This window comes from Atractosteus spatula, chromosome 11, assembly GCF_055471065.1.
Source record: "Atractosteus spatula isolate fAtrSpa1 chromosome 11, fAtrSpa1.hap1, whole genome shotgun sequence".
Taxonomy (NCBI): domain Eukaryota; kingdom Metazoa; phylum Chordata; class Actinopteri; order Semionotiformes; family Lepisosteidae; genus Atractosteus; species Atractosteus spatula.
The window spans coordinates 32,083,867-32,111,445 of NC_142716.1; the positions used below are offsets into that span (position 1 = coordinate 32,083,867).

The following is a 27,579-nucleotide window of genomic DNA, read 5'->3' on the forward strand; positions in this document are numbered from 1 at the left end:
TGCTGCCGCCACTGAAAAGCACAAGGATACAAAGGAAGCCTGCAACTCAGATTTCCCACCGGAATTTGAAACAGCAGTTTCATCTAGGCAGGTTCATTCAGTAAATGAAGATGTCTTTAAAACTGTGATGACAAAACTAAAACATTTTTTTAGTCAGGACACTCTGATTGCATTCAGTGCAGCAAAACGTTCACCTGACAAACAAGATAAATTAGATGGCTCCCTGAAACATTTTCCTACTTTAAAACGAGTTCTACCACAGACTAACTCTGGTGAACCTTATTCTTTCAAGGAGAGCCACTTGATGCAAAAATCCGTTCTTCCTATATGTCCCAATGCTTCAGAGCATTTGGGTGTGTTAAGAGATATCAGTTCGTTGAGACCTATCCTGAAAAGTCAGGATATTCAGTTAATGGTGAAAACCTGTGCCCAGGACATTGTCTGCCAGCTAATGCAGACCATCAAGAGTGAGATGAACAGGGTGGAAACAATGAGAGCTACGCTCTCAGAGGAATCCTTGCTGGCAAGTTTACAGGTAGATACTATTATAATGCGAATTGAGACTGTTAAAGTATCAGAGCTGAACCTGTCTCTCAATGCCAAAGAGTCTGAGAAAGACAGAAAGGCAGATGAAGAAGCAGTTGTCCGTAAGAAAATATGCTCTCATCAGCATGTTCAAACTGTCAATGCACCTGCAACAGTATTCCCTTCTCACATGGGTCAGGTCGAGTACTGTAGCTGCAATATTCCTGGACAAATGCCATCTAGTATCTTCCCCAAGCTTCCAAGTCGAATGAGTCTTGTAGCGAAACAGGGAGACACAGTGGCATCTGAGAACAGACAGCTGAGCCAAGCCCTGGTTGGGAAGGAACTCTCTACTTCACCTGATCTGGATTTAAAAGGAAAAGAGACTGCATGTGACCTCAAGGAATCACCCTCCAGTGGAACTTTGAGGGAACCAGAGAGAGCAAGAGCTGCCAGTGTTGAGGAAGGAGACCACTCCCTCACCTCACCAACCTGTGCGACTCCCGCTGGAACTATCCAGGCAGCAATTTCATTGTCCGACATTGATTTTATTGCCATGAAAATTGTCGATAGAATTGTGACTAGATTTGAATTATTGGCATGTGCAGAACATCAATGTAATCGTGCCACTAACAAAGACACAAGTGAGTGTGATGTAACTCCCACCTCTAAGAGCCGAGCTCATGAGTCAGTTGGGAGGATTCACAAGGTGTCCCATGGACTTCAGGTGCCGGGAGCCACAGCAAATGTCTCGCTACTTCAGATAGGAGGGCCAGAAGTACGGGGCTGTTCAAACAGCTCCATTGCAGTGGCTCCCACAATGAACGCTGCTGGGAAGACACTGGTAGGGATTCTCACCAGTGGAATACCCAGTCTGTTTTCAGAGGAACTGATCGATACTGTTTCAAAAGTGATTTCGGAGTCAAGCATCACAAAAAAGTCAGATAACAATCCCAACTCTGAAACAGCAGACAAGAATTTGAAAACGTCTGTGTTTTCCATTCAGTTTTTGATTCTGTATGCTGAAAGATTGGTGAGAAAGCTTTTGGAACTGTGTCTGACTTTCCCAGGTTCTCAATCAAGAGAATCAGAGGAACATGATGTTTTTGGTGCTCCACATGTGTTTAATAAGAAATTCTGTACTATTGAACAAAAAATGCCAGGCAAAGAGTCTGTGATGAATTCAGGACATGGCCTAGAGAAGAGGAATCACAGTTCACAGATACATAACGATGCATTGGACCTGCTCACCAGATTGCTGGTACAATTCGTCATCGACGTTTTGTTTGCCAGCTATGATTTGCCATTAGAGCCCAATGATAGTGACAGTGAAGGTAAGAAATCAAGTTTTTCTCCACCTTCTCCACTATTTGCAATTGAGGACCACTCAGTCAACTCAACTCATGTAAATGCAGCATTTAAGTATGCATCTATCAAAATTGTATTTGTATTGTGTTTATATTATGTCTAACTTTGCTGTATTCTCTTACCATGAATCATGTTGTTTAAAAGTTTGTTGTGAATGTCCTTTGGTTGTTTGTAATCATTTTCTGACATGCCATTTTCCCATGCTGCCTTCCATTCAATAACATAACCTACATTTTCTGCTGAATTGTCTACCCTTTCATTACTTACAGTTGACACAACATGCACTTTTATGTCACCAGGGATTGCCAGGAGTGTCTCTGTGGAAAGCACACAGGAGACCCTGGAAGACAAAGTGATTCTGGATCGTGACACGAAAAGATTCTCCAAGGGGAACGTTCCTGGCTCTGACAGCACTGCTCATTCCCTGCACACGGAAGAAAGAGAAATAGATGGGAAACTTATCCAACCAACAAGAGGAAGACCTTTAGAAACCTACAAGGTTCTGCCCCCAATAAAAGAGAGACCACGTCAGGGGCAGCCAAGCAGCAAGGATGAGCCTGGACAACAGACAGTGGGAGAACTCCAGACAGTGGAAGGAATGTCCCCCGGAGAGAGACCGTGGAACAAAAAACAGGAACCTCCTGCAAAAGGTAACAGAGGAGCCACTCTGGAGCCTATGAGGAGACCAGAAGCTAAGCCAGCTGATTGTCTTTAGAACAGCAGGTTGTTGAACCTGTTTCTTCAGCAGGGCAGAATACAAAAACCACAACTTCTACAGTAAAATCAGCAGACTCGTTTGTCGCTGTATTGAGCTGTGAAACTCTATACGTTTTAAGTATGCATCTATCAAAAGTGTATTTAAGGAAAATTATGTTTTAATTAAATGTTCTATTACTGTATGCAATTATTTTAAGAGTGAATTCCCCATCTATTTTAATTCATGTTTTACTATTGCCATGCAGTTTTTTCTTATGTTTACTGCCAGACTAATGAGTTAGCTTCTGGTTAGAGAACTCACAAGCTTGCGCTTTTTGACAGGCGAAAAGCCTGTCCGTCCTCCTCAGCTGGACAATGACAATGAGAATGCCAGTGCCAATGCCAATGCCAAAGCCAATGACAATGACAAGGCTGGAGACGAGGCTGGAGCAAGCAACGGAAGTGTGCCGCTGATGTCTTCAGCCCCCTCTTCTGACGCATTTGGGGTGAAACGCATCATCAGCGGGTTGTTTGAGAAAATACGGCCTGGATTCCCTAGAGACGACACAGGAGAGCTGGATCTGGTGCCTGAGTCCCAGCTCACTGAATTGACCCTGAAACTCACTGAACATGTGATGAAGAAAATAGTAAGGATTCCCAGCCTTGCTTCGTGCAACGCAGATGAGCAAGAGCATTTACTATTACAGCATGTGAAGAAAACTACTAGAGCTGTATATCGGAGTATGGTGGAGGCGACTGGCTGCAAGAGAGATTTACAGATAGCGGTCGGCTCAAGAAACCCTGAAACAATGAAGAGAATTATCTGCTGTGTCGCTAGACATATCCAGGAGGGAGAGTTTGCGCAAGGCACAAATTCACCTCCAGAGTCCCTCAAACCTAAGGATGACAGCAATCGCACTACGGAGAAAATAAGAGTCATGATTTCTCCTCGTGCTAACAAAATACTACCTCCTCCAATGAATAGTTCTTCTGATTTCCCCAAGAAAAAGGTGGGTGGCATGAAAGAGATGGGCCATGACAGGGTCTCAGCGGGTGAATCTTTTGACCTGAGAAATGTTTCAACTGAGAAAAGAGAGAGGTTTGCCCCTGAGTCTTCTAAAAAGCCAAAGGAGTCCATTGTACCAAGAGAGCTGGATGTTGACGAACAACACCATGCTAAGGCAACAAAGAAGAAATCCCTTAAAGCAAAAAAGAAATGCTCCCTGGAGGCTGAGAGTTCAACATCCACATCTCTTCGGCAGCCTTCTGAGCATGAAATCAAGCCTCTTGAGGTATGTTGATAAGAGATTCAAAACTTGACAAAATATATTTAACCCTATTACCCTAATTATTACATTAAGTTAGGAATGGAATTGTGCATTTCTATGATTTGTTAACTTTGATCTGTTTTTAACTGCAGTACCAATCCACACATCAAAATGTGATTTCTGTTCCCAAAGAGAGTCTAGGCTAATTTTGGTGGCAACTAAAAAACACAACAGACATTGAAGTTAACTCTCTCTTTCTTTGTATGGCAGGCTAATTTGATGTATGCAGAGTTTCGCCACAAAGAAAAAGGAAAGAAAAATCCTTTCAGGAAGATGGTGAACTTTGGCACCAAAATGAAGAACAGGCTTCAGTTCAAGCTGAGAAATGATCAAAACGTGCCATACTATGAGACTCACATGTCCTCTGATGCCTTTGAGAGGATGCCACAAGCAGGACCCAGGGGAAAGAGGAAGGAACAGACCTCCAAGGCTCCACGTCCGGGAGTGAATTCTGGCTTTCTCCCTTTGATTCCCCAAAAACCTCAGCCGACTTCAGCTGTGATGCAGAGCGAACCATGCCACAATGCCAGCGCCGACTGTGGTAACTTATTAGAGATCTATGAAATTCAGGGCACATCCTCGAGTTTCAACAGCTCTGGGAAGAGGGAACTCACGAAACCGATGGATAAGAACAGCATCCCACAAACTGTAAGGAAGAAGGTACGGATCTGATTCATGATAGTTCTTTCTTATTGACAGAATTTCAAGGGAGTGTAGTATACAGTACATACAGTTTTACTGTGGACTAGGGCTTAACACTTTGTTTCACACTGTGGAAGAGGACCAGAGTGGATATGTTATTGTAAACAAAAAGTTATGATAATATGTTGTGGTTCTGTTGCATTTTCTATGGAAACAAACTGCTTTTAAGTGCTAATGGGGGGATAAAGTGACAGTAGGATTCGAAAGATTGATGAGAAAACGTGCTGATGTCGTTCGCTGTTTGCTCTGTGTGCACACAGATCTTCGAGAAGGAAAGTGGCCCTCCAGAGAGATATCAATGGAGCCAGCCTCGCAGTGCTATGCCAGGTGAGTTCTCAGTGGTGGATTGTGAATTCTATCTCACACTCTGATTCTGAAATAGAAATGTCTGACCATAATACTGAATGGAACTGTGCATTTCCTTCATTATAGAATTTGAAACTGGCAATTAAAAACATATATATGAAAAGAGGCATGTGAAGTAATTCTGAACAGGTTGGCCTGTATGTGCCCACTGTTCCCTTGAATGTGTTTGAAAGTAATGAACGTTTATGAGAGTAGCGCTTTCTTATTCTTTATCTGTATATATCATTCTGCTACAATATTAAAAAGTACAGTAGCCAAAACAAACCTGTTCAAATTCAGGGGACGACTGGCGAACTCTGTCCAAACTTAAAAGAACTAATGCCCTTTGTAAAAAAGATATTGCACAAAGACATATTTTGGGGGCAAACTAATAATACTTCATAGGGGAACCCCCAAAAAGGATTTATCTCAAAGGGGGCCTTCCTCAGATGCACTTTGCGCTGAGTGCTGTATAACAGGTGTTATGTACAGTAAGTGCTGGGAGAGTGTGTCTGATACATTGAGTAGAGAATGAAATACTCTTCACTAAATCTGTCAGTGACTCTAGCTGCCTCTGTACAGTTGGATATAATCTAGTTTGATTTATTTCCAATTGTGGAGAAACATTGAGACCATGGCTCTTAGTGCCACATAATTGTGGGGGTTTCATTCAGTCATTTCCTGCTCGATACTTTTGAGGCATCTGTGAGTAAATCTATGTGCACAGGTCTGACGTTCTAGTTTAAACGAAACAAATTCCTGAATGCTCATGTGCCAAACCAGTCTACTGTGTCATTTCAGGAGTCTCTGCTCCTCAACCAAACCTCAGGGAGAAGCCACCAAAGTCATCTGTGCTGACCAGGGTGTCTGCTGCACTGGCCCGAGTGTTCCATAAGAAGAAATAGAGAAACTACTGATGAAACCTGACCACAGGACCAATACTTATTATAAGAAACACATTTCCTGGATTTTTAAAATGAATAGTGTTAAGTTATTTTTGATCCTCTCTTCTGTTTATCTTGACAGAACAGATATGCTAACTGAAAACAGCGTGTCTCATTGAGGAATTTTATTATTTAACCGTATTATTATTGTCTACTGTGCCACCATATTAAAAGATTAAGTTCAGCCTTTGCGATGTGTATGACTTTTGTCACAAAATGTAACAACTTCAATGTGCTTCATGTACTCAGAAAAATTGGAAGACGGAAATGGGTATATTTTGCACATAGCTGTGGGTTTGTTTAGAAGAATATCTGAATGTCCAAAGGTAGCCACATTCTTTCAGTTGTCATTGCAAAAATGGGTTATGGATGAACTTGAATCATCGTGCTGTTTCCTTCTGGATATTCTCATAGATAAAGTCTTCTTCAGCTGATGCAGGCAGTGTGAATCAAACCTCATTAACCCCTCCCCCCAGCAGCAAACCAGCAAGACTTACCCTTATAAAGCACCTGCTTGCTCATTTAGAACCGCAAACGTTTCTGACATGTCTTAAATGTGTCTCTCTTATACTTTCAGATTTTCATTCTCTTCATGAACGACTAATATGCCTGCATGTGCTCACTAGAAGGCTATCGGTCAGGTCGATGGGCATACTGTAAATGAATGCTTTGGATTTTGTATCACACTGAGGTGTGGCAGAATCGGTGAAGGATGGTGTTCACAGTGGATGCATGACCAAGTCAAACAAATTACACTTATAAGTGCTTTAGTTAAAGGGAGTTTCAAAGCCCGATTCCTACCCCTGCCCTACATTTTATTGAGCTATATCTTGGACAGCAATGATCACAAATACCCTTGTGGTCTATACACATAACTTGTACATTTACCCACTAGATCAACAAATCAATAATGGTGATAGAGGGGAGAGTATTTGAATAGATGACCGTACAGTAGATCGTTTATGATTAGATGTACAGTATACATGTCATATGTAGGCCTTGTAATACAGTCCTGGGTCTTGTACGGTGCAGTGTTCTCTGCTTACGTGTATGTTTTTAAGGGGGAGGTGAACGCTTTTAGAAAGCCTCTTCGTTGCTCCACCTTAAATTGCAGCAGCTTCTGCAGAGACTAACGCCGAGGTAGGAGCAGGTTGTGCGAATTACATCTTCCTGTGGCAAAATAAGAAAGACAGCGTTCATCATTTCAGTCGGGGAGGTCGCGCAACGACGTCTGGACCACAGATAATATTATTACACGTGAGAAAATAAAACGAAGATAAATCTTTTTGCACGAGATCGCTTAGTTCGTCTAGTTAACTCGTTTGAAATTCTGTCAGCTCGTTGCGTGCGTCTCTTCGATCACTTGAGAGCTTTGCATTCGGGTTTTGGAAAAAACTACAAAGGAAAATTAAAGGTGAGAATCTCCTTTTTGTGTTTGTTTTGTCTGCCATTCATTTTGCTTTTATTAATGTTTTTTTTTTTTGCTTTTGGCCAACGACAATGAATTGCATTTCATTTTAACAGAGTATTTTGCATGTTTGCTAGTGGTAACTTCAAGGCAAAATGTCTTATTATGGCTGATTTGCACAGATGACTAAAGCTTTTGCATTTTTAAACCCTGGAGCTCCCGCAGTGTTTTTTTCAGTTGACATTTGACTATTTCAGAATAAGAGCGCAAAACAGCCCTTCGTTAGAATTCATAAATATGAAGACACTCCTACTCATAATACACCTTTACCTTTAATACGTCTGCCAAAGACTGTACCTGAGAAGGTGTATTGATTATGTTGTCGGTTATTTTCGAGATTTCCAGATGATTTCATGGTAAGCTTTGCTTTTTTTCCCTCTACAGCCCTCAGTTGCTAAGCAAACGGAACGGTGTTTCATTTTCATGTGCATTGAGTAGTAATAGCACATCTTCGAGCGAGTCTGCTCTCGCATACAACCCGAATGAATCAAATTACGACCCGAATCCCAGGAGAACGGGTTCGGAGGTGTTGATAGTCATACTGATTCATAGAAAAACAAAATCAATGCGGTGTACATATTGCTGTTGCTTGTCGGGGGGCGGAGGGTGACTGGGCTGTATCACAGCCGACTTGCCTTCTTAATCCCTCCTTGCATTATTTATTCAACAAAACATTGCGCGCCGATGAAGGTAATAAATAATATTGGAGGTCCTGATAATTAATGGCTATATTCTGCAGGGTTTAGTGTATAGATCATACAAATCAAATAGATAGTCGATGGTCTATCATCTTTATTGACCCCCTAATGTAAACAAATTGTCAGACATTAAATTCTCAATAATCTAGGATCGGGCCAGAAAAAAAGCTCATAAGGTATTAACCTTTCATTTCTTTTCTTTTAAAGTATGAGTACATAACACATTTTTAGGAATGTAAAGACATTATTTTGATCAGAATCCAGTTACAACCATATGGGTGTATTGTTATGCGGTCTGTAACAATATACAGTACTTGTGTGATTGATCAATGTCTTTTTATTGTACAAAATCTTTGGATTAAAGGGTAAATTGTAAGTTCTCCGGGACTAGGGTGAAAGACACCCGGATATGTAAGAGTGAGCCGGATTCCTTGCAGTGGTGCTGAAAGTCAGTGAAGCTTTGCGTGTAGAGTGTTGTACAACAATCATGTGTGAGCCTTCATTTACCCAGATAAATCAATTGGGAACAAATTCTCACAAAAATGACCTGGAAATGCAGTTATGCAGCAGGACAGGAGTGACATGGCGTTCAGAATCCCTACATCTCTTCCACATCTCTTTTTACTGGTAAATAATGCTCTTATTCACATCAGGCCCAAGATTGCTGTTGTGTCTACTGGTTTTCATTCTTCTGTGGACTCATGACTTGGACGGAAACCATTGTGGACTTGAGTGGTCCTGGTTTAACCGTTTACCACAGTTTCCCGGTGTTTATCTTCTTTGACCGGCATTATAAATTGCATATAAAGCCTGGAGGGTTGCAGACCAGGAGTGAGTATCACTAATGTAGTGTCACATTCAGAGCTGCCAAGTCTGGTTTCTTCTTGCATTCACCCTTCACTGTGAATTGCTTGTGTGCCATGTAGCCTGCTCAGCTCACTTTTTACTTGCCCAGGGCTGACTATGAGTAAAGACAGGGAAGGGCAGTCCCAGGCCTCGCGGGCTGAGCTCCTGGAGGTGGGACAGGTAGAGTATCTTTCAGTCAAATGACTAGTTCAGTTCAGAAACACATATCAAAGGTGAATCCAAGAAGACCTTCAGACCCTAGGGAGAACATGAGGTGCCCATCCCTGGTTAAAGGCATCAAGTTGTGTGGAAGCCTACTGTATTGCAGTGGTTCACAGGTCCAGTTGTGGAAGCCCACAAGCCATGTCTTACTGGTGTTTTCTTAATGTAAACTACATTGAGTTTTCAAACCTCCTTATACATAAAGGGCAAAACAGTTTGGTGCTTTAAAGCTGGCAGTCTTTGAGGTAGCATGTATCACTTGTTCTATCCACATATTGTAATATACTCCACACAAAAAAGAAAGAAGTAAATGGATAATACAGTATGAAAGAAAAATGGGAAAATCATAATTGCATAAGTATTCAAGCCCTTTCATGTGGTAAACTGAAATTAATTTAGGGTGCTCAAAATTAACATGAACAAGCCACACAATTAGTTAAGGACCCCTTGTGAGATAGTGGTTCAAAGGATTGTGCAATAAATGCACCTGTTTCTGTTAAGGTCTTTCAGCCAGGTAGTGAATGTCAAGCAAAAATTGAACCATGAGGTCTAAGGAGTTTTCAAAGCAACTCAGAATAAAATTGGAGAAAAGCACAAATGGGGATAAAGGCATAAGAAAGATAAAAAAACACTGGCTATCACTTTGAACTCAGTGAAGTCGATCATTAAGAAGTGAAATGTGTATCGCACCACCCACACACTGCCTAGATCAGGCTGTCCCTTCTAACTGAGCAGCTGCACGAGGAGGAAACTGATTAGGGATGCAACTGTCAGGCCAACAGCGACTTGGAAAGAGCTACAGAGTTCAGTTACTTGGGAGAAAATGCGCATCAATCAACACAATCTCAGTCACTCCACAGTATGGTAGAGTGGAAACTCTTCTCAAATCCTGCATGGGTTTTGCAATAAAGCAGTGTACTGCAAAAAAAAAATCAAAATGTTTTGTGGTCAGATGAGACAAAACTGGAACTTTTTCTCAACACAATGTATTGCATCTGACACAGAAACTACATAGTACAGCACTCAGTCAGCATATTCGCAGCTGTCAAACCTGGTTTGTGACAGCATTGTATTATAGTTCTGCTCCTCTTCGGCAAGTACAGGGAGCTTGTCTGGACTGTTGGCATGATAGAGAGAGGAAAGCATCAGTAAATTTTAAGGAAATCCTGCTTCAGACTTAAAACCTATTTAAAAATTCATCTTTCAAGAGGGAAAAGTTACAAATCACTGGAGTGGTTTAAGAATGAGCAAGCGAGTGTTCTAATGTAGCCCAGTTAAAGTTCTGACTTGATTGGGACCCTGTGGAAAGATTTGAAAACTGCTGTCCATACGTGATTTCCTAGCAACCTGAGATCTTGAGCAAATCTTGCACCCAGCTAGTGTAAAATTCTGGAAGGGGCATATCCAACAAATATTGAGTTTGCATGTCTAATACTATCAATATTTTTCATTATTTTTTTCTGTTTACTGTAACCTCTCTCACCCTTAAAAGTCTTCAGTTTGAGAATTCAAGTTTTAAATAAAATATACAGCCCCAGTACAATTTAGATGAGTGAAATATGGCTTTACCTGTGAATTAAGTGCGAAATTCAGACAGGCCAGGTTGAGCTCAACCAAACTGGAATTAAAAACCCAAACTACTATGGAATCTAAACATCTGCAGTTTATGGCCAAAAAATTCCCACAACAAGCCCTAAAACAATTGTCAGCGCTATCATCATCATCATCCTCCAGCATGCAGAGGTGACGATATCCCAACCGCCAATCGACAATTTGTAGGACCTTGAGACAGCAGAATTACAAAGGCTCCTTTCATTAACACCAAGAACCGAAGCCAGATCAGAAATTGTTTGGAAGTACAAAGATGACACAGACAAGTTGTGGAACAAAGTTTTGTGGACAGATGAGACCCAGATAAACCTTTACCATAGGAAAAGGAAGGTGACGGCGTGGAGAAAGAAAGGAACTGCAGAGGTCCCAAAGAGTAGCACCTTGTGAAGCATGGTGAAGGTTGTGTTACCGCCCGGGTGGGCATAACAGCCTCTGGAACTGGGTCTCCCATTATTATGAAGAGGTTCAAGTAGGAAACTGGGTCAACATCCATAGGCTGCAGAGGAACAACTAAATGTTCATTTTGTTCATGTAAATGTTCACTCTGCAGATTAAAATCCGGTTGCGCATGCATTGTACATGCTGAAGGAAAAACTCCCATAGAACTGGCAAAACCTCAAAAGTGGCAGCAGCAAAGACTTGGCAAAGTATCTCAAGTAATGATATGAAGAGTTCGGTGAGCTCAATGGGATGCATATTTGCAGTTTTCATCCTCATAGATATAGGCAAGAAAATGCTGTTACACTGTGAAATGTATTTAAGGTGAATGTGTCCCATTACTTATTGTCTCTTGAGTCCTCACTGGGTTCTACACATTTGTGTTGTAATTTGATCAAATGTATTCATGGAATTATTCAAAAATAAAACCCATATTGTACTTATGATTTAAATTAATCTCATAATTGCAAAACCAAATTGCTTGGCTGTGAAGCAAAAATAAGTTTTGACTTTGCTGTCCCAGTACTTTTAAATATCAGTCTAGCTATATTTTCTCCTTGCGTATCGAAATGCTGGGCATAGCGATCCATGTGTTTGCAGAGATGTGGAGTATTTTAATCTATGTGACACTTACTACACATACAGTATACTGTACTATTTCCATTAAACTCTTTCTCTACATTTAGATTAAATTGTTGGAAAACAATTTGGAAAACTCTACTAACCTCCTAATTTTCCACATTAATGCTTAAACCGCCCTCAAATTAGTGGCACCAGTAAGCAGATCTTTTGTCAAATTGACCGACAGTTTTGAACAGGCAGTTCAGTATCAATTTGATTAGCGGCACTAATGAGCCTCCCATCTGTTCCCTTATGGCGGTAACGAGAACTATTTTTTCAGTATTTGTCATGACAATACATCACATAAAATAGGCATTAACAACTGCAAAACCAGAAAAACAGGCAGAGTGCAGAAGAGTGTTTGTGTTTATGGCAACTTTGCATAAACATGTTCACATTCAGATGTTGCTAAGTTGTGCAGTTTGTGCTTGTCGAAAGCAGCAGTGCAATGTTCTGTGTAAAAGTGGTACAATTGTTATTATTACTATATCAGATCGTAAGTCTGCCTCATCGCCACAGGTGTGTTGCATGACTTTGAGCAGTACTTAAATTAAGTATTATAGAGATCCTTTGAGATCCAAATCTGAGTACCCTTTAGCTCTAAAGGTTTCTTAAATTGAACAGATTTACAGATCCTTCAATACTTAATAATGGTCCTGAGCAATGGGATTTACTGGACTGGGACTCTCTAGGACAAGGATGGAAGACTTTGCACCATAAGCATCACGTATTCCAGGAACCTTGGTCCTGGACAGTCAGTGTCTTCAGATTCTCAGTCCATCTGGGCTCCTGACAGTCTTAATTAAGCTCTTTACTGGCTTAAGTGCCCTAGTTTAATCCTCCCAAATTTTCAGGTCCTGGTGCTTTTAAGAGACCTAGAAAACCTACAGACACACGATGCTCCAGAACCAGGATTGGGGACCCCTGACCTAGCATGTGTAGTCATTTGTGTGCCCTGATCATTTACTTGCCTATATTGTCTAGATGGTACAGAATGTTAAATAACTACACCATAATCAAAGTTTTTTTAACCCCCCAAAAAAACGATTATGAATGTTTTTACTTAAGACTCAAAGAGGTACCACATTACTTGGAGGAACCTTTGAAAAGGATTGAGACAGTCTTGAGTCAACCGAAACATCTGCGTCTAAAGCAGCAATCCTTCATTTCTGGTTCCAGAGAGCCACAGGGCCTTCTGGTCTCTGTACTGCCTGAGCCTTTGAAGATTGAATTGACAAACTAGTCTTAATTACAACTCCAAACCTTTATGTCTCGGTGGGGTTTGGAAAAATGTGAGGAACCCTGCAGGCTGTTGGAAAAGACCAACATGAAAACAAAGGCTTCGCGGCAGAAGCAGAAAATAAAAGCATTCGGGGTGTACACCAGAAGACGCTTCATCACCCACAGAGATCTGGGTGGCTGGATTCAGGTGGCCAAACATGTGACTCTGTCGGTTCCTTTGGGGAAAAGACTGGATGAAATTCCTGGATCAATACATTACCATCTACCAAATAAGCAATTAATTCTTTCATTCCTAGCCTTTCCTTTCTCCTATTATGGGATTATGGGAAGTGTCAACTGTAGAAATCTAGATTGTCCTTTCCAATGATGATACAGTGCAAAATGTTACAAAGATACTGTATGTACAGTATTTATATACTACAAAAACACTGCTAGTGGGAAACACTACCCTAAGATAATATTCCAGTTCATGTTTCAGTTACACAGTAGTGTTTCTTCAGGATAACATAACAAGTAGCAACAGCAGAGAAAGTAAATTGTGCTTGTGTTTTTTACTCTCTGATACACTGTTACTCACTGTAACAAGCTCAAGAATTATTCTGTGATACTAGCTACTGCGTTTGTGAGATATCTGCTTCAGTTTGATGTCAGAAGACAGGCCTCCCTCCCTGGGTGTGTTACATTTGAAGTTACTCAAGTTTGTCAAATTAATAATGATTTTAGATGTTTATTGCACTTAATACCTTGAAGAATTCAGTTCCATTCCTCCTTACACATTGACAAATGTTGGTAAAGTAAATTCTGTTCATTTTCACTGGCATAATAAAATCTCAAGCCTTTCTCCATCCGTGTCCAGTTGCTCAGTTTCATTATACCCTCACTTGGCTTGTAATATGCATATGTTTAGAAATACATCCGAGTATCTTTTCATTATGTGGATTTTGGAGTCCTGTGCACATCCTTTCTGAAATACCTGAATAGGCCTATCACAATAGAGATGACAGACCCTTATATGTAGGAGAGCCCTAATAGTGATAACAAACACCTATTCACAGGAGCACTTTGTTAAATTTGTATTTGGCATAAAGCAGGAATTTGCATCATTAAATGTAGAATTAGTGGGTTGCATTCTTAGGAGAAGGTCTGGCTTAAATTGTAATTTCTTAGCAAAGCCTACTTTTGAAATTCACTGTCCTTTTTTGGAGTTGACTGTGATCAGTGTTGTTTCACTGGGTTATTCAGACCTCTGATGACAAGCTGCTGATGCATAACACACCAACAAGGCAACAGGATAATTTCTTCTGGAGAACGAGATGGCTTCTGTTAAAATCCACGCTTTTAGAGTCAATTGCAAAGCTTTTTATGCCACGCAAAAAAAATCATCCTCACTTTTTAACAGCAAGTAAGTGCCAGAATATGTCCAAAAAACGAAAAAAAAATCAATGTGAAATAATTTGCATCAATGTGCTGTTTCTTGAGAGATCCCTGCCCCTGAACTTTTAGTTACGTTTTGAAATGGGACCACATAATTCTCCAGAGTGAAAGCCTTTGAAAGCCACCTCATTACAAGTGCTATTAATTTACACTAATGCTGTTGTGAAAAGATTATTGTTTTTACGAATGGTAGCTTAACAGGAGTTCAGCTGATCATTGTTCTGCTTGAGCTGGAAAATAATTACCACTGAGCAGTGACAGTAACTGAGAAAAAGCCAAAGCACATTGTATTTTTGTCTTCTCTATGATTCAGCATGTTATTTCAACCAGATCTCTGTGCTGGACATACAAAAAGCTAAGTTTTGTGGAGCAATTTTTGAAAAAAACAGACAGTGAAACAGCCCTCCCTACAGGCCAAGCTCATCAAATATTTGTGTGTACAATTTTTCTCATGATGTCATGCAAATTAAGGAAAAAACATAAGTAATAAAATATCCAGTTTTACTTAAAAAAAAACTCAGAAACAGTGGTTTCCACAGAGCCATATTGTTCTTTTGCAACATTGTCCTTGAAGTAAAGGCTTTTAAAAGTATTAAAAGATGGCTCAATGCCTGATTGCACAGTATTTTTGTTTATGTACTATTGTTCCAGGCTGATAATGAACTGGTGTGTGACCATAAATGTTGGAAGATTATTGCTTGCTTGGCAGCACATGGCCTATAAATCTCCTAGTGTCATGATTCTTTGACATGTAATTAGTTCTTTCCATACAGTTTAGTTACCCACTTCATGATGTGCAGCTCTGTCACAAAAGGCAGACAAACAACGTGTGCCCGCAGCTCTGCTATGAGTAGTCTATGTGTTTAGCAAACAGATATACAAATACCTCCTCTACCAGGTTAATTCTACATAAATTAGTAAACTCATTAATAATGGTTAAAATAAGGCTTTGAATGAGCCCTTATATATCTTTACTACTTTAACAAATATAGACCTGAGAAGTTGCAAGAACAAATTTACCAGAATTAAGCTTTGCCTTAAAGAGCTTAGTTTTAGGACAGTGCATCCACTGTGTTGTTAGAATTGGGACAGAATGTGGATGTCACAATGATATCTGCTGATTTTTATACCATATTTCTAAATACTATGGAAATAATAATAGAAGAGCTCTGAAGCCAATTTTTTTCACACAATAAAAGCATTATGGGTCTTTACAAATGTAAATCCATTGTAATTTACACTTAATACTACGATACTATGATTGCATCAGCTGGGAAACAAGGCTGTTTAGTGGTTAAAGCAGTCATCACAAAGCTGCTGCCCAAGACCCAACTCTGTCACTGTATGTGGTCCTAAGTGCTGTTTGCTTGTACTCCATTCCTTAAGTGACATGTAAGGCAGCACCTTATTCTAAGTGAGTGTAAAAGACTCCAGTATCAGCTGTTTGATATCATGGTGTTCCCTGTGAATAAATGTGTCTTCCACAAGCCCTGAATCATTATGCATGATCATGACAATAACAGCCACTGCTAAGAGTCGGTCTGACTTCCTTTCACTCAGATGGCCAAGGTGGACTCCCGTTTCGGACATAAAGACTCTTCGGACCAGAATTTTGACTACATGTTCAAACTGCTGATCATCGGCAACAGCAGCGTGGGCAAGACCAGCTTCCTGTTCCGCTACGCCGACGACTCTTTCAGCAATTCCTTCGTCAGCACCGTGGGCATCGACTTCAAGGTCAAGACTGTGTACCGCAATGACAAGAGGGTCAAGCTGCAGATCTGGGTGAGTCCACCTGTTATAGCACTCTTCACAATAAAGTGATTTTAGAATGGATGTGTAAAATCTATCGCTTCAAAGAGCTTTACAATACGTGGAAAACGCGCAACTCCAAATAAAATGCAAGGCAGTTACAAAAACGGATAGAAATAATGCGGATGTAGAAGGTGGAACAATCACACAATAGCCTTTATGAAAATGTTTTTCTTTTTTACCTTAGGTTTAAATATACTGAAGCAGATCCTCTCATTGAATAGCAAAGGCCTGGAGGACCTATGTGCATAAAACCACATTTTCCCTAGAACTGGGAGAGTGGTCAATCGGCTAAAGTTGGACCAAGCCTGATGTTTTAACCCCTTCCTCCCTGGTTTGGTCATTACTCCTAGTCATTCCTCTTTTCCATTTGTTTAATATATATCAGACTTGTGATGTATTGATACCCCAGAAACAGGAACCACTGGTAAACTATCATGGTTTCACTATCATGTTACCTTCATGACTTTCTATTGATCTCTCACACTAACACCCTTTGTCCAACTCCCCAACCATTACCGATCTAATGTAATTACCGTAAGTGGATTAGACATCTTCCGTTGCCCGCTGTGCTCTTTTATAGAAAGGAATGAGCTTGCCTACAGGTGAAGCTAAATTCTCGAGACCCCTCGTGCGTGAGGGGTTTTATATTTCTTCTGGTCTCTGGAGCGTTTATCGGCCGCTTCTACCAGCGCAACCTGGGTCTTACACTCCAGATCCTCCTGAACCGTTACAAGCGTCCAAAGTGAATGAGTCCCCATGTAGAGCTTTGAGTGTAGGCAGAACGATTTCAAAATCAACTTGAATCCTATACAGGAGGCCAGTGTAAGGACTTCGTGACAGGAGTGAGGCGATCACCTGCAGATGATCTTATCAGGATTCTGAACATGTTGTAACTTGTTAAGCGTTGTTATTATGACTCCTCCAAAGAGGACATACTGTAACGTTGATCAGTCATTGGAAAAAAAACTAACCCAGGAATCATCTTTTTGTACAGAGTGCTTAGAAAAGTTAGCTGGGGTATTTACACAGCTGTGACGTGAAAACTGCATGATGGAGCAGATAAGCATGGTACCTATGTAGACAGGAACTGAGAACAAATGTGCACAAGGACTTGCTATACAGCTGCATGAAGCAGTTCAGCATATCTTATAATTTTCCATGAGGATTTGTTCACCGTGGTTTGAAGTGTAAGAAGACCACACATTGTTGTGTTGTGCTACACAGTTTTATTGAAACAATGATCTGAACGGTGAAATATAAATCAGAGGACACAAATGGAAACTACTGTACAGTACATGGAAGAGCATTTAAAATATAAAAAGCATTCTTTACTAAAGGGTTGTGGAAGTGTGGGGGAAAAAAACTACCCAGTCATGTTCTAGAAGCCCATAGTCCAAAGACATACTGGTAGGTTAATTGCCTTCTGGGAAAAATGGCCCAGGTGTTAGTGTGTATGTATCCGTGTTTGTGTCTGTGTGTGCCCTGTGGTGGACTAGCGTCCTCTCCAGGGTGTATCCCACTGCCAGGTGCGTGCCAGGATAGGATCTGGCTCCCACGCAACCCTGAATTGGATGAAACAGATAGAAAATGGGTAAATGGTGGATTCGTCCCGTACAGGTGATCCTATGATTTAATTCTAATAGTTGTTTCCATTACCTTACATACTGTATACTAGAAGTCAGACGTATTGGTTTAGAATTGCTTGGTCCAGTTTTCTCACCCTTTTTATGTGAGACCATCGTGAGCCAGGCTAGTTTTACCGTACCGAGGAGGTGTTGTTGTGATTGTAGTCCTGCTCCGTTCAAGAGGAACCGCAGGTTCAGACATTTGGTGTCTGTGCTTGGCTGAGGAGCCAATGGTGTGAAGCTGCCATCTGTGGGATTTTGACTGAATGCCTCTATGTCAGAATCGCTCAACATTTCCAGTTGGCGACTACATTACCCATTCTCTAATCTCTCCTTCAATGTCTTCGGAATAATATCTCTTGGTAACTTGAGTACAATTGGTAAGATACCATCAAAAAGGCCATTTAAGTTCCTTTGTCTGCCCTTTAAGAGCCTTGACAGAGATAAGGATTTACGTGCCTTTAGCTTTGTGCTTAAGCTAATCATTTCATTATTCCATATTTTCCAAAGGATTTCAATAACCAAATCCTATTGCTAAAGTGTTGCTACAGCCCATTTCAGCAGGTGGGTAAAGAGCTTGCTCCAGTAGTTGCTATGTTAGTGAGGGACCCTTTATTGCTGCTTACACCCAGGGCCGGCTCCTGGCAAAGGCAAACTTGGTGACTCCCTAGGGCCCCAGGGGCCATCCTGGGGCCCCCTCGATGCACCCCACTTTTTTTAATCGCCACGTTCAAATGTGAGTGAAAAAATGTACTGTAACGTCTTCTTCTGTTGCTGCGGTGGATGATCCTAGTGAAAGCCCGATCAAAAACTAACCAATCATGATCAAGAACGTAATGCTTCTGAAGCGCAGAAAAGAAGAAACGGATAGGCAATCTTGTAACAGAGGTGTGCCAAATCAAGTCATTGTAATAATGCATTTGTATTTCATTGGCTTGTGAGTCTGTCAGATCCATGTAACTGGTAGATTAGCCACGTTTTCAGGCTAGACACAGCCTGCTGGAGGTGTTTTACTAGACGTTAGCACGTCTGTACATGTGCCGCCTGGGTCACCCGGCTAAAAATCGGCGCTGCTCAGCCAAAAAAAGCATGAAAGCAAATGTCCGCTACAAGTGACTGTTCAGCAGTTATACATAATCGGCTTTAAAACGCATTGATTTTCCTTGCAGTTTCTCCTGTGTTTCATTAAAAGGTGGTTTTGTAAACCCAACCTGTAGCCCTTCAGGTTGCAGTCTCTCACCTGAGGTCAGCTGTGGCACATGACCGTCTCAGCCATCATGAGCATCGTCTCAACCGGCCATCATGAGCATCAGTCACGCAGTAGGTCAGCACCTGGCGTGTGAAGATGTAATTGATGATTTTGCCTCCCGAAATCCTGAACGTTTTTTCTAAAATTTTCCCATCTCTTCAGCCTTATTGATCTCACTCCTGTAATTGAGCTTATTTCTTACTTAATTACATATTTATTTTTACAATCCTTTCTACAAAGGTTTCAATGCAGTAATTTGTAAGTTATGATTTGCTTTAATTTTGAAGTAACGGAGGTCTTGTTATGTGTTGTTGTTAATGTTCCTATTTATGACTTTAAATGTTAACATACATGTACAAGTTATCCTTGTAAAATGTGTGCTTCCTGTTCTTGTTTGTAACTTATTATGTTTTCTTCAAGGCTGGTTAATATGTTTTCTAGTTATATAATTCATTTATTTCATTGTTCTAAATATTATTAGTGGTATTATTAGTAGTAAATATGGAGGTGCCCTTTTCCAAAATGTTTCCTAAGGCCCCCAAAAAGCCAGCCCTGCTTACACCAGTGTAAATCCTTTGCCTCCTGTCAGTTACATTTGTTAACAGTATTTTTTAATCTTTTCCTATAAATGCTGCTCACTGTTTCAACACAGAGTGACAAGAAAAGTGAGTGTAGAGCTAAACGACACGAATGGTTATGTGCTTTATTCTGAATAAGTAGAAATAATGGGAAGGAGTGCCATTTGTCGCTCTGATAAATACAGTATAGCTCTGTGTAAAAACATTAAACAATCTATATTGATATAGACATTTGCTAAACTCAGAGTGAAATAGCGACGCTAGTGCACAGTCAGCTGATCTGTCTGTGATTATTGCAGGAAATACTGAAGCCCTGTGTTTCATGTTTTCACGTTAGTAATCCTCATGGTTGGGGCCTAGAGCTGTTAACGGACTTGCAGGGAGGTGGTTGCCATGACAGCAACACCTTCTGCCGATCCCAGTGTGTTTCCTCAGGGAATGAAAGCAGGCCTAGTGTTGTTAGGGGAGGAATCTTTTTTTGTGAATAAAGAAGTAAGGGCCGATGATTATCCACACTCTTGGAGTAAAGTGCAGTAAATAATAAGCAGCATAATAATCTTGGATTGGAGCAGGAAAAAATCAGGGCTAAAAATAGTCATGTTAAAAAAACGTGACCAACTTCCATCAGCCAATATGTACAATAGATGCTGGCTGTAAACACGAGAGCTGCTCCCAGTGAAAATACAGAAAATGACTAGAAAATGTAATTAGGGCACTAGCTGACTGATACCTTTGGCCTGATCAAACAAGAATTCTTAAACCACTGGGAAACACAAGATGCTGCTACAGAGACACATCTGGATTGGCCTTTTGCTTGGGAAGGTTGACAATACAGATTTAATTTAGATTTAAGTGCTACATCTTGCATGTTACTGACTATTACACATTTAAAAGAAGCTTTTTTTGTTAGTGAGCTAAAACCTCAATTAAAGCACTTTAACAACTGTTAAAAACTTACTGACACTCTTCATGCTTCTATTTATTTTCCTAGGCCATGTGATGTTGCACAGGGTAGCAGAGTATTGTGTTTTGGGGTTCTGAACTAGTTACCAGGGAGTTGTGCTTCCAAGCCCTCTTTGAGCAAAGCGATATCTTAACACATGAGCACAATCCAAAACAAAGTCCTGTTACAGGCTAGCATGCTAATGTCCTTCTTTCAGACTACCTGACTTTATTTCCTCAGATCTGATGAGGAAAATGATGATACAAAGGGATTGTTAAAACTGAAGCATACCTTCATACAGTATGTTAACCATTTACTATGTACCTGTATACACCAGATACACAATTACTCATTAATTACTCACTAATATCTTTGTTGACTTATCTTATTAAATCTGAAGTAAGGTTGCAGGAATCCATTCAGGGTGGGTGTTGCTGGATATCACCAGGATTTGGGTGGTTGAAGACTTCATGAGCCTTCATACTCACAAGGCTGGCGTCTCGGCAATAAGCCCCTGTTCCGCTTGATCAGTTTTGCAAAGAGAATGTCAAGACAGGGCTTGAGTTTTGGTGGTACTCAGCAATGAAATGGGGACCCAAGGCCCAGTGTGGAAAATAAGCAAAGGGAGTGGCTAGGACAGAAAGCACTGACTGATGTTTCCCAAGGATCAGGTGTAAAACACTGCTTCATGATGTAGAGCAAGCCTGAAAGACCAAGCTGTTCTCACATCTGACACCCCTATAAGTATCGGAAAGATCAGTGCTCATTGGCTGTGTATTACTGGAGCCCGGTTGTAATTCATGGTGTATTGTGTCTGTGTTGGAAGGAGGAACATTTACCTGTGATGCCGAGAACCAGAGTCTCTGTTGCACTGGATCTTTATATTCTGGAGTACTGTGGGAAAATCCACCCTAAACTGCATTACATGATTGTTACTGTGTTTTGTGTTAACAGCAAAAGCATGATATTTGAAGTGGCTGCTCAGAGGAAGCACACCACATTTTCACTGGCTAAGGATTCTGCTACTTTACTTCTTTTAAATGATGTCATCTGCCTTCTGTAGCTTGAATGTGCCATTGAACAGTGATGACATTTAATGTGACCCATGTAAAATGGTATCCCTTGTAGTGCGTCTTAAAAAAATCCATTACGTTTTGAAACAATTCCTTTTGTTTTTTAATTAGCTTATATTACTCATATATATATATTACTTATATTGCTTATATTACTTTGTTAAAAAAGCAGACTTTTGTGTCCAGCCTGCTCAGTAATAATTGGCCCATATCTAAATGTACCATTTTCAGCAAAGGTTCAGGAACATGCAGTGTGCCTTTGCTTAGAAAATCATTAGCAGTCTGCAAAGAAGCTACAGAAACTATTTCTGTCTGGTTTCAGATATGTGCCTAGTATAGAAACCACTCATTAGGTTTGCTAGTGATTTATCTATGAGTGTTGATTCTCTCTCTCTGTATATTTTTGTTCTGTCGGACTTTATTCAGTGTTGCTGTTGATCCAGTTGATCGTGTCTTCTTACTAAATAGACTAGAGATGGTTTCCAGTGCTGTTGGAATTGTTCTTATGTAGTTTAAATTTTCCCTAACTGATAGGAAACCATTAATTCAAGTTAACACTAGTTTTCCTTAATAAAGTTGGTTACCAAAGGTCCCACAGGTTCAGTTCCCTCGTAGGAAGTACTGCTGATTATTTTTAAGGCCTTAACTGTATTAGCTTCAGATTACATCAGTAACTTTCTATTGCTTTGTACATTTCCATGCTGTCTGTGTTGTCTGTGCTCTGATGTTCCTTCTGGACACAGCTCAGGGCAGTACACTCTATTGCTTCTTGACTGTAGAATTCTTTCATTCATGTCAGATCTGGTACCTAGTTTAAATCTTTTTATGTTTTTTTTATACTTGGCTTTTTCTTCTGTTTGAGCATCAAATTTAATTTGTTTAGGTAAGTCATCCGTTTAAGTGCATCATAATTTATATGATTAAATACAAATGTCAGGATCCAAATATATGAATGGTGATGAGGATGATGATTAGAACATAAAAATGTTGCAAACGAGATGGTTCTAAGATCCAACTTGCTCATTTGGTTTCTTGTAGTTAATTGATCTGATATTGTTTAGCTGTGTTCTTGAAGGATCCCAGGTTATAATCTTGATTCTGCTACCTGTCTGGCAATATGTTTCAGGCTCCTGAAACCCCTTGAATAAAGCTATACCTTCTGTTCTTGATCCTAAATCCACTTGTTGTTACTTTTCACTTGAGTCCTCTATACCATTCTTCAGGATCAACACTGAAACATATTATTTGTTCTTGTAATTTTATTGATCTACATATGCCGGATAGTCCAGTGCCACGGTGTAACCCTACTAAGTTATTTTGTACTGTGGCAAAGACGCACTCTGATTCCCCAAAAAAACAGAATTATGAAGATAAAGGGAGCAGTAGGCTGATAATCTCTCCTTGCAAAGCATTTCTGCAGCACTTGAGAGAAAAGGGGTGTGTTGCTGTGTTTAGTAAGTCAGGAAGGAGATATTGGAAGAGATTATAACTGCCTGCTCCAGTGTGATTGAGGTTAAGAGGTGATTGCAGCAGCCAGCCCTGTCATATGCAATTAGTTTCCTTCAGGTGACAACAAATCACTGGGATTTGCGGGTGCATCATAAAGCTTTGCTTTTAAAATAATATTTTCTCACTTTAGTAACCTGATTGGTTACTAAAAGTGGTTCACAACCTTTTAGTGGAGAGAAGAGATTCCATCAAGCCTTGTGTGGATTGCTACAAAAACCCCAGGCCAAGGATCGAGCTGTGGGGCTTCAGTTTTTCTGTAGCTTGTACGATTTAACCCGTACTCCTGTCTTATTTACAGTACAATACTTCCATGGCGGGGGCAAAGGAATTTTACTGTCTTTAACTCATGCTCACCTTTTGATTTCCTCAGGACACTGCAGGGCAGGAACGGTACCGGACCATAACAACAGCCTATTACCGGGGTGCTATGGGCTTTATCCTCATGTATGACATCTGCAATGAGGAGTCCTTTAATGCCGTGCAGGACTGGTAGGTATAACACAAGTGTCCAGGGCAGTATTTCAGATAATTATCGGGCTGCTGCAAAAAAGTTCAACGAAAAACTTCAGGCTACAAAGCAATACAAGTGTTGCGTTCATTTTCACTAAAATAACAGGCAATCCTCGTTTTCTAAACACTTTTATATTGGAAGCTAAATTCTCACTCTTTAAGACCGTCTCTGCATAACATTTCAGTTCTAATTAATTAATTGGATTATACTATATAACACTTTTCACCCTATTACATATAGAAAGCGACCCCTTTCATCCACTGTTGAAATAGAAAAAATGAAGTGAGAAAATTGCTCCACTAACTTAATTCAGGGGGATTTAATTCAGTACGCCAAAGTAGAATTTAGCTAGGACACTGGCTAAAACTAGTGATTTTAGGAGTGTACCATGGTACAATGACTTTATTTAATGCCTCACATGTATGTGTAGTGTCCCCTGTTACAAAACATTGTGATATTGCTTTTGGAAGTCCTAGTCCAGAAAGAAAGAGCACCACTCACTAGGCAATCTACACAACGTACTGTATAGCAGCGTTCTTGTTTTTCTTCGAGGTCTCCCGTCCAGTCCTGACCAGGCTCAGGCTTTCTTAGTTTCTGAGATCTGATGAGATGCACAACTGGCTGGACTGGCGTTCTTTTGAAATGGTTTAACAGGAACTGTCACAGGCTTCCTTAGCTGCTGAGTGGAATGTTGTGTTCGGTATTCCACAATACATCTGGAGTCAGTTTAATTCACAGGGGAGAAACAGAGCTTAGTTTCCAAATTTTGGGATATCCCATAGTGCTTTGCGACCTAGCAGTTTCTGTATAGAGTAATGATGTACTCCTCCATAACCACTGAACATCATTACTGTGTATTGTATGTTTCTTCTGTGTTACTTAGGGCAACCCAGATCAAGACCTACTCATGGGACAATGCCCAGGTCATCCTGGTGGGCAACAAGTGCGACATGGATGATGAGCGAGTGGTGCCAGCAGACAAGGGCAAGCAGCTGGCTGACCAGCTGGGTAGGTCCATGAGACAGCTGGGTAAACTCCTGGGGGAGCTGTCAGACCCTCCTAGTACAATAGTTAGGAGAAGCAGAGAAATAGGATGGAAACTCCTTAAACTTAAACAGGAAACCGACTGGCTTCGTCCAGTTTTTGGCAACTTGTCGTGGTTTTCCGGCTTCTTCATTGTTCGGTGGATGGGGTGGCTGTGAGGGGATCAGACCAGTCTGTAACATTGCTGTCCAGTATAAGCGTGTCTGCTGAGCTCCATCTGATTGACGGGACAATGAAAATATGGTAAACATATACTCACATTGTAATGTAGTAGTAAGCAATGTTCCTGATGCTTTTGACTGTTGTTCAAAACAGCTCCAGTTTTTGAAATAATCAGAGCTAATTATAGCGTGATTGGGGTCATAAATAGTTGAGTTTCTGTTGCATCTTTAGGATAAATTGTAAATTTTTCTGAATGTTATTTCCCAGTGGGTAGGTGGCCTTTATGAAGGTGTTATACTGACAACTTTAGACTACATTCAAATACAGCTACATGTACAGCTGCAGTTATACTTCATAATATCTGTCTGAAGACTGAATGTTTTTCTGATACCGTTATTAAACCAATTTGTGTTTTTCCAACACCATTTTGCAAAAGAAAAGCAAAAATCCTCTGTTTTGCTTGTTTTTTTTAATGTAGGCTTTGAGTACTTTGAAGCCAGTGCCAAGGAGAACATCAATGTCAGACAGGTGTTTGAGCGCCTGGTGGACATCATCTGTGTGAAGATGTCCGAGAGCGTGGACACCGACCCTGCGATGGTCACTGGAGCCAAGAACACCAGGCTGACCGACAACCCTCCCCAGCTGCCCCAGAACTGTGCCTGCTAACCTCCGCCTCTCAGCTCCCCTGCCCAGGTCACCACCTCCCTGGCCCAGAGGACAACCAAGCACACTGCCTCTTTGGGAACAGCTTGTCCAGTTTAAAGACAAAAAAAAACAGTCATGTAATGCTTAGGATTGAAGAGATAGTTGCACTTGCTCTGGTGTGAAATATTGCACAACTGGCCTTCCTTTGTCCCTCTTCAGTTACTTACATTTGAACATAAGAGTAGAAAAATGAAGACGTCTTCATAGCAGTTACGATTCTCTCAAATGACCACACAACACAGTAATGCCACAGTCTTTCCCTCCAATGGGGAGTTCAGCAAGGAATATAGTCCCACTTAAAGCAGGGACCGTGTAGCACAAGTGAGATGCACTATAAGAGGAGGAACTATATAGTGTTTTGATGTGGTGTGGTGATTTACCCACTGGATTTGAAACATACTTCCATATCCTTTCAAAATTCCATTCAAAGTCACCCACCCTGCTGAAAATGTTTTTAAAGGATCTCATTCCTTTTAAACTTCTGCCTGTGCAGAATCTGAGTATTTTTTATACACCACTGGGTTCTTATTTGCTACAACACATGGATGCATTCCCACTTCAGGTCCTGTGAAAGCTGTGAAACTCTAGCTTGCGAAGAAAGCACCATAATGGTTTTAATACTTCAGCTATAGTCCTAGCTTTATGGCCAAGGATCTGAACACCCATATCTAGACCAAAATATTTATAGGCCTGTATTACTGGTCAAGAGGTCCTGTGAATTTTAGACTGTTCACATCAGATAGGGACATCAGTTAAGCATGTCAACATGTGGACAAGCAGTGCAATTATCTTTTCAAGAACCAAATCAGATATAATGAGTAAAGGTATATTATTAGATGAACAGTTAGATCAGTCAGTATGTTGTCATGTACTGTATGAGTCCTGTTTTACACGTAAAAACATATATATATATGAACCCATATACGTAATGGGGAAGCACATATTTGTTATATATATAAAATGTGTACATGTGTTATATAATGTATGAAGTATATAGTACGGAAATTTATGTAGCTTTCTCTAAATGCCCACTTTAAACCTGGGACATCAGGAAAAAATCAAGTTGTTTTTAAATTTTGTAAGTATTTTAAGTGTTATTTTCAGTTCATGTCAAAAGAATTCTTTAGGAGGCATCTGTTCCAGTGACTACAATATATACAAAAGTGGCTATCAAAATTCATTTGTAAAACAACCATTGCTTACTTTTAACTAAGAACAAAGTGAAACTTCTCTATCGCATAAAATGAGAAACTATCCTTAATTTAAACTATCACACATTGCAAAAATATTTTAATTAAAAAAAATTACTCTATTAAAATTAATTGTTAAGTAGACACATTAGAGTTCCATGGATACCTGGAAATCAAACCTTACAGCGTACAGATATGATGTCTTGTTGTAGTGGACTAATAAATAGAAATAGTTTATGTAAATGATGAAGTAGAATTTGACATTTTTAATTTAATTACAGAGTGATATAAATTGTGATGGGTTCAGTAAGATTAGGTATGCCAAAGCACAGAGACAACAGCTAAAAAAAGCACAAAAGTGTTATACAATCATACTGTATGTATAGCTATTATGAATTACTATACAATCACAGGTAGGTAGGTTTGCTTCTTTTCCTGCATTTTTGTTACAATAAAAAGCAATCGGCTTTTAACGCAACGTGTCTGAATTCTTCATTGACATGTCTTATTGATGCTGCAGGGCATCTTACTTGTTGCTGGTCCTAGAGGTCTACAGTGTCTTTGGATTTCTTTCCAACCTGTCTCTTAGCTGATTAACTGAAACCATTGATTTCATTGGCCAAGATTAACATGACCTTTAGCCTGGAAATGAAGGATTAGGGCTCTCCGGGACAAGGGGAGGTCATC

At 40.3% G+C, this 27,579-nt stretch overlaps 2 protein-coding genes across 2 annotated transcripts; both read left to right on the forward strand.

The window, feature by feature from the left end:
* The first annotated feature begins 3,398 nt into the window (after window positions 1-3,398).
* LOC148823852 (uncharacterized) lies at window positions 3,399-5,869 on the forward strand. Its single transcript, XM_088926772.1, has 4 exons — window positions 3,399-3,881; window positions 4,128-4,577; window positions 4,880-4,946; window positions 5,766-5,869. The coding sequence occupies exons 1-4, from the start codon at window positions 3,399-3,401 to the stop codon at window positions 5,867-5,869; spliced, it is 1,104 nt and encodes a 367-aa protein (XP_088782898.1).
* A 1,154-nt stretch (window positions 5,870-7,023) lies between these two features.
* On the forward strand, window positions 7,024-27,370 carry rab3b (RAB3B, member RAS oncogene family). Its single transcript, XM_088928335.1, has 5 exons — window positions 7,024-7,322; window positions 16,049-16,273; window positions 23,651-23,769; window positions 24,675-24,799; window positions 25,476-27,370. The coding sequence occupies exons 2-5, from the start codon at window positions 16,049-16,051 to the stop codon at window positions 25,661-25,663; spliced, it is 657 nt and encodes a 218-aa protein (XP_088784461.1). The 5' UTR covers window positions 7,024-7,322; the 3' UTR covers window positions 25,664-27,370.
* Window positions 27,371-27,579: the final 209 nt, after the last annotated feature.

Excerpts from the sequence above, each read along its gene's own strand:
- LOC148823852 (XM_088926772.1), top strand. The coding sequence starts at position 3,399 with ATGAAGAGAATTATCTGCTGTGTCGCTAGACATATCCAGGAGGGAGAG. Across the intron at positions 4,578-4,879 it reads CACAAACTGTAAGGAAGAAG|ATCTTCGAGAAGGAAAGTGG; the intron begins GTACGGATCTGA and ends GTGTGCACACAG. Across the intron at positions 4,947-5,765 it reads GCCTCGCAGTGCTATGCCAG|GAGTCTCTGCTCCTCAACCA; the intron begins GTGAGTTCTCAG and ends GTGTCATTTCAG.
- rab3b (XM_088928335.1), top strand. The coding sequence starts at position 16,049 with ATGGCCAAGGTGGACTCCCGTTTCGGACATAAAGACTCTTCGGACCAG. Across the intron at positions 23,770-24,674 it reads TTTAATGCCGTGCAGGACTG|GGCAACCCAGATCAAGACCT; the intron begins GTAGGTATAACA and ends TGTGTTACTTAG. Across the intron at positions 24,800-25,475 it reads GCAGCTGGCTGACCAGCTGG|GCTTTGAGTACTTTGAAGCC; the intron begins GTAGGTCCATGA and ends TTTTTAATGTAG.